General features: G+C 36.0%; 1 protein-coding gene across 4 annotated transcripts in view; it reads left to right on the top strand.

Annotated features, from left to right (window-relative positions):
* Nucleotides 1-13,977, top strand: part of VGLL3 (vestigial like family member 3) — a 55,189-nt gene extending 41,212 nt beyond the window's left edge. For 3 of the 4 annotated variants that reach the window (XM_072738167.1, XM_072738170.1, XM_072738168.1), the window contains exon 4: nt 390-6,561. In XM_072738167.1, coding sequence (XP_072594268.1) covers nt 390-433 — 44 coding nt within the window. In that variant the 3' untranslated portion in view covers nt 434-6,561. Of the gene's footprint in view, nt 1-389; nt 6,562-12,514 lie in introns of those variants that run through there. The other variant, XR_011997306.1, reaches the window with a different exon arrangement.
* The last annotated feature ends 1,556 nt before the right edge of the window (nt 13,978-15,533 follow it).

Below are 15,533 nucleotides of genomic sequence, written 5' to 3'. Positions count from 1 at the left end.
GTATCAGCTCCTTTTCAAATTAAAAATAAAAAGGTTTTGTTTATATTATTTTATTTTATTTGTTATCACTCATACTCCAAGAAAATAAAAACCATAGTAAGAAATTTCTACTGTGTCAAAAAAAAAAAAAAGAAGAAGAAGAATGTCTAATGTACAAATAGCACTATGCTAGTCTAGTTTTTGCCAACTGCTGTGTTGGTTGGCTTTTTTAAAATTGTGAGCTCAAACAGAATTTCTTTAGAGATCAGGTCATCCTTTGACCATACCCCACAGTTGCCTAGATTGTCTCGTCTCTTTGGTTTCTATATCCAGTGGATTGTAGGTGATGCCCATTTTCGAGTGCTTCCTGTATTAAGGCCTTCTGTTTCTCTCATTGTTACCTTTTCTAGGTCTACAGCATCAAGACAAGAACAAGGAATCACCCTGGTACTGAAATACAGTATTAGCAAGTCAGGTTGGAGTGTGAATCCATGGGCCCACTGGAAAAGATGGTGGCAGGATTTTCCATTCTGCAGTGGGACACAATAGACATGGAAGGAGAAGAGGAAGCATCAGCCAGCTGACTTTGGTTTGGAGCCTTTCTTTGAGAAAGCAGAGTGGGTCCTAGACATTGAAGAAAAGCATTTTTGTTTGTATATTCCCCTCATCTGAGCCTTTGCCAACTGTGCAACTCTCTTTTTTTGTCTTGCTTTTATGAATACATGGTTTAATTTTTGTTTCATTTTGATGTTTTGGGGTTTGTTTGTTTTCCTTTTTGAACCAACCAACCTTGTCAGGAAAAGATGAACCACAAATGAAAATGCCCATTCCTTCAGGAATACAATTTTGTAGCTCTATGTGTATCTATTTTTGTAGAAATACAAAAAATTTGCTTTAGCATTGATGGGCTATTTTTGAGGGATGTATTTTTTTTAATATTGTAAAAATTGTTAAGTTCTGTTTAAAGAACTTGCTCTCAGAGAAGCACTGGCAAAAATGTTGAAAATGCTTGTCTTTAAGATGTCTGTGATATGCTCTGTGCTTTCTAGCTTACCTCAAGTGTTTGATAGTTTCTCCTTTTTTACAAAAGTAGCACCGTAGCCAAGCCAATATAGTATTGTTCTACATTAAATCTCAGTGAAGATTTAATTCCATGCTAGCTCACTTAGCTTTTAGTTATATGTATAGCTTGAAAGGGAAGTGTTTTAATGACCTCACTAAAAAAAAGGGTATTACATTACTTCAGTTTGTCCGAAAGAGTACTTGGAGATTGGCTAAGATGAAGGTTTGCAGAAACATGGAAGTCAGATGGAGAGTTTGCCTAGAGAATATAATTGTCTTTCTAGCCCATCCAACTTTATAAATGGAACCGGTTTTTATCCAACTACTGGAAAATAAACGCATTTACCCATCCGTGCTACCTTTGATTGCCGATGGCTTAGTTTCCTTATTTCTAATTATTCAGTCATGGCAATTTTGAAGGTCATATTTTAAGTGGATTTTTTTTTCCCTGGAGATGGTTTGAAGGGTAATATTTGGGAAGGTACTAGACACGTCACAAAGCCTTTAATTCAATGGCTAGTTTTGATAATGTTACTCATCATTGTAAATTGAAAAATAGTATATTATATGTAATATTTTAAATGTAAGTTTTTCCCCGTATTCTTTGTTTAAATCTGGTTTTAGTAGATTAAACTCTTTTAAGAAAAATGTTTAGAGCAAAATGAAATTTAAATTGGAATTTATGCCACGAGTACTTAAATTGAGATAATAAATTGACTATTTATTCTTAGAAATTTATTCTTGAAAACTCAGGATTCAACTTGGCATGACCCTCAGGATCTAAATAAGATGAAATTGGAATTACCATTAAAACCCTGTTAGGAAAAGATTAGGGTTATAAAAGTAGCAGTTACTAATATTTTAAGGATTTTGATGCAAAGTCCATTCTCTTACAGCTGCTTCCAGAGATGGGCCACATTAAAAAGTTAGTGTTATATAGAAGTTTTAGTTTGGTAAAAGTTTCTTAAATGTGCCCCATCCTTGTCTTTGCCCATATGAAATACAGTATTCAATGACATACCACTTTCCATTTTAAATTTGTATATCTTATAGTTCCCCCCCCCCCCCCCGCCTCCTGTGCCTCTGGTGAGTTATGTCTATATACTGTCTTGTGTTCTTTTTTTTTTTATATATATACTGTCTTGTGTTCTTATCACTATAAGTTGCTTCTTCTTAATCAGACTCTTCTTAACACAATATGCATATTTTTACCTAATGTGAGGTCGAAACTTAAGGAATTTTCAACTTACTAATGATATGAATTTAGATTTCTAGGGAGTGGCTTGGTTAAATTATCTGTATTTTGATCTATAATTTGACTTGTTACGGTTGTATGTCCTTTGCCCAATCGGTGGAGCATGAAGTTAAATGAATCTCTAAAACTGGTTTCCTCTTGTGTACTCCTAAGTTTTCAAAGACAAGTATTCGGCAGTTCCCATGGGATGACTCACTGGGGATTATTTATTTTCCTCCTCTTCCCTTGGAACCTATTAACTTCCTTTGCCGTTTCTCTTAGAACAGCGTTGTGGCCCAATTCATTCAGTTCATTCAACTGGATTTTCCCAATTAAGGGAGAAGAAAATTATTAACTCTCTGTTCCTTTCCTTAGTCTCCATTGAATTGAATTCAAGGAGAGAGAGACAACTGGCTAACTTCACCCTGAATTTGGACTGTGTTCTGTGATACCCCTGGTAACTCTAGTGTGACACATTCCTGGGTTCTGGGGCCCAAGAAAAGTTGGGGGCCTGAATTGTGCTGTATCCAGGACAGATTTGTAAGTGGGATCTCCTGTTGAGAAAAGACATTGTTGACCTATTGCAAAGATTAGATCCTTGCACAGACAAGGAATGGATCAAAGTCCAAGTAAAAAGACTCTTTAATGTCTCTATAATTGCCTGGCATTCCCTTGTTTAGGTTTTTTTTTTTTAATTGGTTTTTGTTTGTTGGTTCATTTGTTTTGCCTGGCATCCCCTTACTACGATCATATTACCTTTACCACCAGAAGTTATGAAAGAGGATGAGTTGCAATTTAGCTTGATATTCTGAATTTATTTTAAGTTTAAAATGCTGTCACTCTCTGGGCCTGCTTTTCTCACATCAGAATGATGCTGTTGAACTTGGAGGCTTATATACTGCTTTACCAAGGGCTACAAGTTTCCTCCCCAAGTCATTTGGAAGCACTCCACCTTTGACTATTTTAAAAATCAGACTTCATTCAAGGTTTTTAAAGGTCTGTGAGCTAGACCTTATGAAATCATCTCATTTATTTGACCTCTAATCTAGGCTTGGACCACTAAACTAACATGACTTAGGGAACAGCATTAAAGTGATAATTTAGATATCAACGGGCTATTTTGTCCATCATTGTTTATTTGAAAAGAGCCTCTAAGTGTTTTAAAAACCAGTGTTTTTTTTAAGAAGGTTAACTCTCCCCTCCTAACTTTCATCTCCAATTTTTTTTCTTTCTTTGTCCTCTTAAAATTATTTACATTATTATTTTAAGCCAAAATGTCCAGGATTACTCTACATTTTGCAAATGAGAACCAGTGGGTTGCAAATAATTAAGGAATTAGTTCTTTTAACTTTATAACAAACAAAAAAAATTCTAGGCACTGGCATAAAACATGACCTTTAGGAGCTCATTATTCATTTTGCAAACTCATATTTCCTATTCCTATTCTAAGACCTGCAGAATAGGGCAGGATCTATCTAATTTTTGCATTTGCTATCTGGTTTAATGTTATACTTGTCATTTAAAATTGCAGTCAGAAACTCTATTTCAAGAAACTAAATTCGGTTCTTAGTGAGTGTCCCTTTGTTACATAATATTTGCCAGATTAAGTCAATAGGACAGTGGCATTAAGTGGTGGAAAAGGAAAGTTTATATATTGGAGTGTTTGGCTGCAGGATGAATAGAGAAGCAGAATGAATTCATGGAAAAGAGCATTGGCTTGTGCATCAGGTCTGAATTTTGGCCTGGCCACAATTAGATATGTGTCATTTGGGGTTTATTTATCTTATGAGTAAAGTGAGATAATAGTATCTAACCAGTAGGATGCAAAGTGTGGAAATCATATCTACCTATCTATATGTATATGATCAATCATATCTGTTTCATAGTAGATGTTCAATAAATGACAGGTACCACAAATGTCTGTCAAGTAAGTAGGTCATAAAATTGAGCTCCCAAATGTCTCTTCTTTATACTTACCATATCCTTTTCTGCAGCAATCAAATAGATAGATATATGACTGCTTTTTCATAACAAATTGTTGCAAGAAAATCTTTGTCCACTACTATTTGTTGAAGATAAAATGCAAATTTCTTAATTATTTCTGTTACTTTAGTGTGTCATTTATTACGGAAAATAAATTAACCTTTTAGTGGTATGTAGGTCCAACTGTGAGTTTTCTTACATATTTCAAAATTTCATTCATCCAGGATCTTATTTAGTATTTTCTCCCAAATTAAGGCAACGCCTTTTCTAAATCACCAAAGTTTATATTTTGCGATTGTATTGTGGTCTTCCTTAGCACCTGGAATTGAAAACATCTCTTTTGAAACTATTCTTTTTTTTTTTTACTTGCCTTGGAGGAAAAATTGCAAAATATGGTGGAAAAAAATCGTTTGCATGAAAAGGGGAGGGAAAAAAAATCCCTTTACGATCTCAGCAGATTTACTCTGCTTGAGAGAAAAAGAAACAATTTTATTGGAAGCAGATGTTGACACTGTGTCAGTTATTGAAGATGGAAAGAGTTCACTTGAACCATTGCATTTACAAAAGAGTATTGATGTCAGTTAGAATCCCTGTGATCGATCACCTTCACAGCAGACATAAGGACAGCAGAAAAGCAGAAACTCTATGAGACCAAGACTGAAATCAGCCTACCGATTTTAATGTACAGGATCTTAAGGACCCGGTTTTGTTTTGCTTTATGTTTTCTTTCCTCCAGGATAAAAGACACATCTTTCAGAAAATTGAAGGCTTCTTTGAAAAATTCAAATTTATTCCCTACAAACATGGCCTAAGAGCTCTTTAAATCTCTTATTAAAGTGTTAAAATAAGGTTATACTTTTAGTTCAAAAATGTATGTGGAAGACAAGTGTGTAAATTATACAAAAATGGATAATCAAAGATTGGGGTATGGGGTGGGCCCTGCAGGGAAGCCTCATTCTCAAGAGTTTCAAAACGTTAATTACCTTGGCAACATGGTCGTGGACATTGATCACAACAAACTTCTAGAATTTTTCAGCAGGCTTTTTTCTTTTAGTGCCTCTGGGAGTTTCACCCTATCCACTTTTCCAAAATAAAGAAATAGCCATTATTATTAAAATATCGTGATTTTCTTATTTCCTTTATTGTCCATTATGCTTTTTTGTTTGTTTGAAAAATATTTTTAGTTTCAAATAATTGATCAAACTAGTGTTCACTTGAAATTGCAAATTAGTTTGATCCAATAAATTTATCTGAATCTACCTTTAAAGGTCCAAGAAATACTAATTGAATTAAGTGTAATTTACCAATTCCATTGTATAAGGAAGTGAGGATACCTTCTAGAAAAGGGCAGGTTAATATCAATTAGCTTTCTTTTTAATAATTTCTGGACTACTAAATATTGACTTAAGAATAACTTTTAGAATATAAGATTTCTTAGGGGTTTTTTTTTTTGATGTATGCACAAGATGTGAACTTTTCTAACGATATCCCTTTATACTAATAGAGATGTGCATTTTTTTAAAGCCGTGGCTAAGGCAAAAATTAATAATGATTATTTACACACATGATTTAATTTCTTAGGATATTTACAATCTTATATATTATATGTGATTTAAAAATACTCTTCCATACATTTTTCTGGATATACAATATAGGGAAAGGTTTTCATGTGAATTCTTTGTATCATTTTAAAGTGTATATATTGAAAGGGAAAACATGAATTAATTTGTTTTTATCATATAAATCTAGGTAAGGTGAAGTAATTTTATAAAAAAATTAACGGTGTGAAAGTCTTTACATTTGTCATTTGATTAGGTAAACTGAAAACTATTAATAGAAATATTATCTTACAACATTGAAATATAATGAAATTCCAGACTTGTTAGTTTCATGAACAAATTTTATGCTATCTTAATTTTACATTTCCAGAAAGAAAGACTAATTAACTAATCTTACCCATGTTGTCAGTCTTAATTTACAAAATTCATAAAACTTTTGGCTTTACAAGCTAATTATAAAATATTAATTTTTCTTCTACTTTTCTTGGGGTTAGGGTAAAAGACATTTTCATATTTCTGTTCACTCCTCAAATGCAGGTCGCATAACTACGTGTCAGTGATAAAAGATGGTGGAGGACTTTGTAGTAAAAACAATGTCATCTTCAATTTGTTCAATAAATAATGTGAATTTAATGCTTATATTTTAATGTAGCATTTTGCTTTGGTCTACATTTCTTGACAATTAACTAAGTCTCTGTTTTCTTATCCAATTAAGCAATTTATAAATATCTTTGGAAATTAAAACATCTAGTGTTTTACGTGTCTGTTTTTATGAGGTTAATTTCTAAGGCCAAAGAATTTAGTTGTTACAGTGAGGAGTGGGTTATAAAACAGGTGTTTATAATGGAAGAGCAAGTGAAATGGGCTATGTTCATTACGTAACAGCAGGAAGCTTGAGAATGAATTTTTTAATACAATGCTTCTAAGTTTATCAGTAGACTCTTTATGAGTTTTGTGTTGCTTTGTTTTTACACTTGATACAGAACCTGCTGTAACTGTTATGGAAAAAGAAAAAAAAAAGAAAGAAAACTTTCCTAACAACTCATTGGCACCAAAGAACTGCACCTGGAGAGGAAATTTCTAAGACCTTATATTTTTGAAGGAAGCTAGAGTTTCCCTACAGTGGACTCTACTTTCTTCTTAAAGGAATCTTCCGTATAAAAGTGCAAAAGTCTAGAAATAAGTGTTTAAATCAGTAGACCCTCCAACATATAGGAGATATAATTTGGCATTCTTAATTGTTTGATTTACTTATTTATTTAGATTATTTATGTATTCATGAGAGACACAGGTAGAGAGGCAGAGACACAGGCAGAGGAAGAAGCAGGCTCCATGCAGGGAGCCTGGTGCGGGACTGGATCCCAGGATCCAGGGGTCATGACCTGAGCCAAAGGTAGATGCTCAACCGCCCGAGCCACCCAGGTGCCCCTGTATGCTATATTTAAACGAGATTAGTGTTATGAGGGTTTTTTAGCCACTATAAAAAATTACCACTATAAAAAAATGTAATAGCTTCAAACAACACAAATCTATGATCTTAACCACTCTGTAGGCAGACATTCAGCACGGCTGTCAGGCTAAAATCAAAGTGTCAGCTGCATTCCTTCTGGATGCTGTAAGAGAGAATCTCTTTCCTTGCTGTTCCAAGCTTCTGGAGTCCTTGACTCATGGCACTCTTCCTCTCCATCTTCTAAGCAATTAGCCCCTGGTCAGGTCCTTCTCACGTGGCATCACTCTGACCCTCTCTCTCTTGCCTCTCTCTCACATGTTTAAAGACCTTTGTAGTTACGTTGAGTCTGCCTGGATTGTCTCCTTATCTCAAGGTTCTTAATTTAATTACATCTGCAAAGTCCTTAAACATAAGGTAACCTATTTACAGGTTCTAGAGATTAGGATTTTTTTTTTTTTTTGGAAGGGGCATTATTCTACTACCACAATTAGTAGTAGATTTCAGCGTATTTTTTCATCAGCCCTGTCATCTGGGAGTCTTTAGTGTATCACTGAAACCAGCAAGGCTTATTCTATGTTTGCAATGGTCATTTGTGTAGGATTCATCTTCATTCACTTAAATAATTGCATACGAAGGGATTTTCTGTTGTTATTTCAAACATATCATGTGGTTATTATAGTGCCTTGGACTCTAAAGGACTCTGCGGTATTTATGTCAGAGGAGCACTCGCAGGGGTGGAGAGCAGGACATCTGGTGCAGATTCTTCCTAGCTGAAGTGTCTTTTCTCTGGGGATAATCAACTACCATTTAATTGTTTTGCTTCCTTTTTGGGGAACGTATGATCATCCTATGATGTCCTCAGTCTCCAAGCATCTCATTTGACCTGCTTATACACATTTGACAAAATATATATGACCACATTGACATGGTAAAGCTTTTACATTTTTGTCCAGAGTGAATCATTACATCTGTTATCAGTTAAGCAGTGGAACAACCGTTACAGAAAGCAAACATGTTTTGATACATTTAAAGTGTAAAGTAGGTACCTATGCTTTGGAATGCTGTTGATCAGCAAATGAGCTAGATTGTCTTAGAAACAACACTTAAGCACAACTTTTTCACTTTCCATCCCAAGTCTGGCTATGGCTGAATGGAGAACACCAGCATTGATCTTTGCTTTGCACTTGTAAAGGAGACTATTTGCAGGGAGCCAAATATAGCAACAGAGGATTTATTATCATGCCAAAAAATACAAAATCTGTTCCCCTTTAAACACAACACTCTATCCTTTTCTTGTGGATCTTGCTAAAAGGAAAATATAGCCTTTAACTACCCCATTCCTTCTGCTGGAAGTTCCTTAATTTTTTTCAAATGGGCTATGTGTGTTTTAATGTTTCTTTAAACAAAAATGGCTATATGAGAAATGCATCCAGTATTAATCATTTTTCTTACCAAAAAAAAAGTCCCCAAAATAAAACATTTCTAAATCAAAGATGAAAGTCAATAGCAATTAAGAAAATCACACTTTGGTGGCTTTGAGACTGAGAATCACTGGGTGATGCTCTGTGTTTCACTTTGTACAGAACCAAAAAAGTAATTGTGAAAAATCCTCTTCAACCAATGGTGTTTTCTTTGCCTTAGAACATGGGTGTTTTGCTCTGAGTGTTGTCGGATGAGTAGATGGACTAGTATAGAGTATAATGTTGGTAATGACAGTTAACTCTTCTGCTTGGTTTATGATGTATATATACAGAATCTTGAAAACAGTTTTCCAAACATCACCAAGAAAATAAGCTTTCCAGTGACAGCTTTACCAGACATTTTCGTGTGGGATTTTAAAACAAATACAAGGCTGTTTGGAAATACTTGGTATATGTAAATATGCAAAATATGCTAAACAGTGCTAACAGCTGTAGGGTGTACTCCCTCATCCTTGAGCAGAATATTTTGGTGGCAGTGGTGGATGTTTTTTCCATCTTTGCTTCCATCTCCCTTACCCCCACCCCCACCCCTGTCCCCACCCACTCACCCATCCACAAATAAAAGCACATACTTAACACCCTTACCCCCTATTTCCATGCTGCTTCCAAGAGAATCATTTCAGCAGATTCCCCCTGGAAAAGGTGGGTGGTGCCTTGAAGGACTGTTCGAGTTACGCGATGTTTTAAAAGATGAGCATCGCCAACTTGCTTGCACTTGCTCTGACACCAGCCTCGCACACAGCCCAGACACTCTGCAGGCCAGATTCCATTAAGGCTTGTCATTGCAAGGGGAGGGAACGTCTGGTTTTGCGTGTCCTTTCTGTTGTGATGTTCCCAAAGAACACAAAGTAATCATTTTAAATGCATGCTATCAGGTTCTGTAACATCAAGGCACTCATTCATTTAGCAAAATAAGCATATGCCTTTCTACCTACAGCCCAAAAAAGGAAGGGAGGACCCAAAAGAGGCTAAAAATGAAAGCCTCTTCTTACAGCATTTTGACAAGTTTGGAGATGAAAAGGTGGCAAATGTGAAGCAAGAAACCCTGGGACCTAGGACCAGTTCCACTCATAATTTGTTGATATCATTTAGTCAGTTTCCCTATCAGTAACATAAAGATCAAATAAAATAAATGTAAACTATTTTGAGAAAACTAAAAGTACTGTACAAAGAGACAGGAATTGGTATTTATTAAAACTCTATATATCATGAGCATTGCATGAATTTATATTAAAGAATTCTCACAAATAGCAATATGTAGACAGCACTATTGGGAGGCAGTTAGCAATATAAAAACCATGCTATTTAGAAGCTGGATGTCCTTCGACAATTTCCTCAGCCTCTTTAAGTTTCTTTTAAGTTTAAGCCAGTTTAAGTCAAATGAAGATATTAAAAGTACTTCATACAGTTGTCACAAGAATTAAATAACATATATAAATCATTTACCACTAAGTAAGTACTATTGTTTATCTTTTTATTAATCTTATTTTTTAGGAATTTAGGGAATTTAGGGACTTAGGAAAACAGTCAAGCCCTTGCCCAAGGGTACTTGACTAGAAGTGACAGAGCAGGGGATCCAACCAAATCAAGCCAGATTTAACAAAAAAGAAAGAAAGAAAGAATCTTAGACCACCACACTACCCTCTGAAACTCTTGCTCTTGTCACATCTGAAGGTATTTGCTGTGAGCATCTTTTAATAATTCCTTAGCCAACTGGAATAATTCCCATTTTCTTTTTCATCCAAATCCTATGAAAATGGAGCAGTAGAAATCTCTCTGCTCCTGGAACTCCAGAACCTTGTGTGTGTGTGTGTGTGTGTGTGTGTGTGTGTGTGTAACATATTTTTTTCTTCTGCATCTAGTTTTTCTACAAGATCAACTGTATGCAAGTAAAATAATGATTTCAATCCCCAGGGGCCATGATCTTGAAGTCATATGGATATTAAATTCTTTAGCCTAGACAGCTGACAGTGGATACAGCATCTGTACTATTTGAGTTAAACCAAACTACCTTCCTATTAGGCAGCACGCATTCATAAAAAGTCTTAAGAAAGCCAGCTTTTTCAAGGAAATATTCCTAGATGCAACTACTGCTTCTTGCTCTCTGCTTGTATGTCTGGGCCTACCTGTGAAGCTTATGAACTTAACCTGTGTTCCCTGGCCCCGTGATGATGCCCTTACACCTGTCAATAGAATTCAATAGTTTTGATGTTGATCTTTTTCCTGTACTTCTCAGAAGAAGTTTTTTTGTCTGTTTTGACTTCTTTGGTTGTTCATATAGGTCTTTCCTCCACCAGGCCTACTGAATTCTAGCTCCTGGAGCATGTCAGGACCAGGCCAACCTGAAGGCAGAAAGGATTAACTTTGGCAAGTTCATTACCCAAGGGCTGATCTAGGATCTGAAACCTATAAAAGTTGTGGAGGGGGGAGCTTTTATTTTTTGTAGTTTTATGGTTTTACATAAATATTATATGCACATAAGCTGTCTATTCATTTTCTTTGCTGCACAGCCTGGCATTAAGATTGGTGACTGCTGGCCAGCTGGGCTGCTCTTTCCATAATGGCTTTGCAGTTCTTGAGGAGACATCGTGGGCAATCTCTGCATAGTAATATTAGTTGAACATCAGCAACACTTCAAGTTCCTTGACATTGAGACCTGGGAAGCCACAGGGCAGCATGGGCTTTGTTTTCTTCTTGCTCTTGTAACCAATGTTGGGCATCAAGATCTGGCCCTTGAGTCTTCTGCACACCCTATTGTCAGTGCCTCTGGGTTTCTGCCAGTTGCGCTTAATTTTGACATATCGGTCTCCCTGGGGCTGGATGAACTTCTTGGTCCTCTTTTTAACAATCGTGGGCTTTACCAGAGGTCTGAGGGCAGCCATGACATCCAGTAGCAGATGGCTGCCACCTCGGCAGGCAGCACTGAGGAAGAGAGGGGGCCAGAAGGGAGTTTTGTAAGAAGATAGAAAAGCATACTAAATTATGAAAGTGAGTATGTATTTAGAATATGTATGAGACAACAGAATTTTGAAAAGTTGATGAATACTATAAATACAAAATTCAGAAAAATCATGTGAATTTGTATTAACTACGTGCTTAAGCTACATGGATAGCATAACATACTACTCTTCCAGCAACTAGCACATTTATCTTCATTTTAACCTTAGCATATTTCAAACATGCTTCTTATTTGGTGGTAGAATACGTAGGTTCTGTTTATAGAGTAATATGTTCTCAGCCGCTCTTGAAACAACATAGTGAGGGATTACAATATTCCGAGACACCATTTTTTCACTAGAATATGATTACTTATATCTGTAAGTGTTTGAGAATGGTCTAAATATATCCCACTAAACCCTAATCCAAATTCAAACTACATGTATCTTGTAGATCTTTCCCACCCCACAAAGGAAAAGGTGGTGGAGGGAACATCCGAGGGGAAAAGGTTTTTTTTTTATATGATTGTGGTTAAAATAGCTTTTTTTTTTTTAATTTGCAAAAACTTATGTGAAGATGAAAGCTAGGATTCATCTCAGAGCTTTGGAGGGTGCCTGTTCAAATAAAGGACCCAAAAGCTTTATCCTCCTAAGCTTAGAGCAAATCACACCTCTTAAATTTGTTTCCATGGTAAAAAAAAAAAAAAAAAAAAAAGAAAAGAAAAAAAAGAAAAAGAAAAAGAAAAAAAGAAAAAGAAAAGAAGTCCTACTTATAACAACATTAATATGTGGCTTCACACTTTTAATTTTCTGGTTCCTGTCTGTTACAGTACATTAAACTACAAATCCAAAGATGATAAGAGTTCCATACCGAATAACCAAGATTTTAAAAGGCTTCAGTCTGAGAGAGGGAGACAGAAGAAAAAGCTGAAATTTTTTGGAAGGAATTCAACATAGACAAACAAGGAGAAAATAGTTTGCAAGATGATTGAACTGAAGAATTTATGGACAAATAACCTGAAGCTGAGAACAGTGAGGAATGAGTTATCTCCTGGAAAAAACAGTCCTGTTTATCTTAAGGATAAAAAAAAAAAGACTATATGATGTATGCAACTATTCATGACCACTATATAGCATGTTCAAAAAAAATGAAGTCTTACTGCATAATGAAGCAAAGAATGCTTTCTTAGATTATCTGGAGAAAAAAAATGAATTTCTGACCTAGTTCTATCATTAACAACTCATGTGCTTCTGTAAAAATCACTAAATGACCTTGGTGTGTTTTCTCATCTGTAAAATACAACATTAAATGAGACAATCTTTAAAGCTTCTTCTAGTTCTAAAGGTTCTGAGATTCTACACATGTTTTCTTTAAATAAAATACATTAACCTATTTAGACATTAGAATTAAAATTTTCCTGGAGCTAAAATACTTTGGAAAGAACAACCTAATTGGAAAAGATTATTTGACAACTTCTTCGGATGTCAATTTGTAAGTCCGAGCTATGAAAAATTCAATCATGACAATATTGTACAGAGTGGAACAAAGAAAAATTCCAAAAAATATTTTTGTAACAAATGCCATTGGTATTTATATAAATCTGAAGTTTTTTTTTTTTAAAGCGAGAGACACAATTCCTCCAGAAATTGAACATTCTGGAATTTGTATTTCTAACACAGTTTATCCCTCAAGGAGCCAATATTCAAACCTGTGTGTAATTTAGACGTTTTTGCTCATCCCATGTGTTCCACTTGCTGGTTTGAATTATTCAGTTGGGGAAAATAGAAATGTACAAATCAAAAAGAATTCTCTTACAGCATTCTTATTACTAATTATGTCCACACAGTAGATGAAGTTACAGACATATATCATTAAAGACATAATAAGTTATCTAGTCTTACCCTCTACTTAGCTCTAAATGGTTTAAAAAACAAAATCCTTGTGACATGTCCAGCTTAATTTTAACAAACCATGTTGGCTTCTATGATTTCCACTGGAAACTAATAATTGAATACACTTCAATATCAATAAACATTTGTTGACTAAATCTCCTGTCCAAAATTTCATGTAATTACCTACACCATTCACGCTTCATCACCATAATCTGAAATCATTTACCATCTCCTCATGATGCCATGTCTTATGTTGGATAAAATGAGTTAAATGAACACAGCCCCTGTGCCCTAAAAATATTTTCAACTTCCTTGGTCTGGAAGTACCATTTGTTTGGATCTCAATCACATTATGTTCTATCAATAATTTTTCCAAATAAATCCTATTTTATTTCCTTCATTTCTATAAGTCAATGTCTGTTTATCCTCAATTTCTCCCCCTTAAAGGAGAGAAAATGAGTGGGAAATATCAGAGAGGGTGACAGAACATGAGAGACTCCAAACTCTGGGAAACGAATAAGGGGTAGTGGAAGGGTGGGGTGGGTGGGGGGATGGGGTGACTGGATGACGGGCAATGAGGGGGGCACTTGACGAGATGAACACTGGGTGTTATACTATATGTTGGCAAATCGAACTCCAATAAGAAAATATGCAAAAAAAATTTATTCCCCCTAGTAAATATCCTAATGCATGATTGGTTGGTTTTCACCCTTCTAATTGTAGGTAGATTGCACACAGGGAGCCTGATGCTCTCCTCACTGGGCAGTGCTTTTTTTTTCTGTGTGACAGAGCCATGAGTCTATTCTGAGGTGGAAAGAAGAAGATTTTCTCCTCCTGAGCAAACCACTCAGGTCTAGAAAGGGCAACCACATTGTTTTTTGCATGTTTGTGTGCTCTCAGATCTCTTCCTAGATCTTCCAATGCTCTACTCAGTATTGCAGAAGGATTGACCCGTGGCACTGGCAGGAGATGAAAGCATGGAACCAGAAGGTGAAGAGAAGCCATGATATTTTGCTGCCTCTTGCCCTGTGTGCAATTGGAGAGCATCTCTGGCAGTAGCTACATCTCTGGCAATGACTATGGCTCCTGTCTGGCCTCAGCTCCCACCAGCCTTCTAGCTCCTGCCAGGTGCCCTGGCCCTAGGCTCTCTGAATTTTGCTTCTCATCTTGCCTCTACACATGGGAATGGCCTTGACATTGATCTTCTCTGGTTTGCTTCACCATCTCCTTACCTCTTCTATTACTGTGTAACCATATTCCTAAGTTGAATTTGCTATTTTAAGTACTCAGAGTGGTTTTTACTTACTTGGTTGGAATGTGGCAGGAACACTTTGCCTATAAGGATTAGTCCCAGGAAACAAATTCTCAAGAAAGATCTGTGGCATAGAGTTTCCAGGTGAGAGCATGAGTGTAGGAATGACCCCATGCAGGCAGAGAGAGGAACTTTAGTAATCCATGATATGCAGTGGCATCACAAGCACCTGCACCATCCCGAGACTAAGAAATGAAGTCTGCTGAACTTGGCTACTATGGCAGTGACAATGGTTACCAGTACTGCAGAGGTTAGAAAAGTATTTGGGACTGCACTGAGGTTTTCCAAAGAAATGAAAGAAAGAAAAAAAAGAAAAAAAAGGAAGGAAGGAAGGAAGGAAGGAAGGAAGGAAGGAAGGAAGGAAGGAAAGAAAGAAGGAAGGGAGGGAGGAAGGGAGGAAGGAAGGAAGGGAGGAAGGACCAAGTATTTGAGTTGGTCAAAATACAAGGGGAGAAACCCAGAAAACTTCGTGACGGATTTAAATGAGTGTTTTTATTCATTATGGACACAGAGGAAGCATGGCTGATGATCAAGACTAAAATCTTTTGGTACAGTTTGGAGAATTAGGAAGTAAAATGGTCAGACAACTTTAACAAGTGTGTTCCATTAACCTTAGGGGATTTAGTAAGGAAGGAATGATTCCT

This window comes from Vulpes vulpes, chromosome 15 (genome assembly GCF_048418805.1).
Source record: "Vulpes vulpes isolate BD-2025 chromosome 15, VulVul3, whole genome shotgun sequence".
NCBI lineage: Eukaryota > Metazoa > Chordata > Mammalia > Carnivora > Canidae > Vulpes > Vulpes vulpes.
The sequence above is the reverse complement of the archived record's forward strand: the minus strand, read 5'-3'. Positions and strand labels throughout refer to the sequence as shown.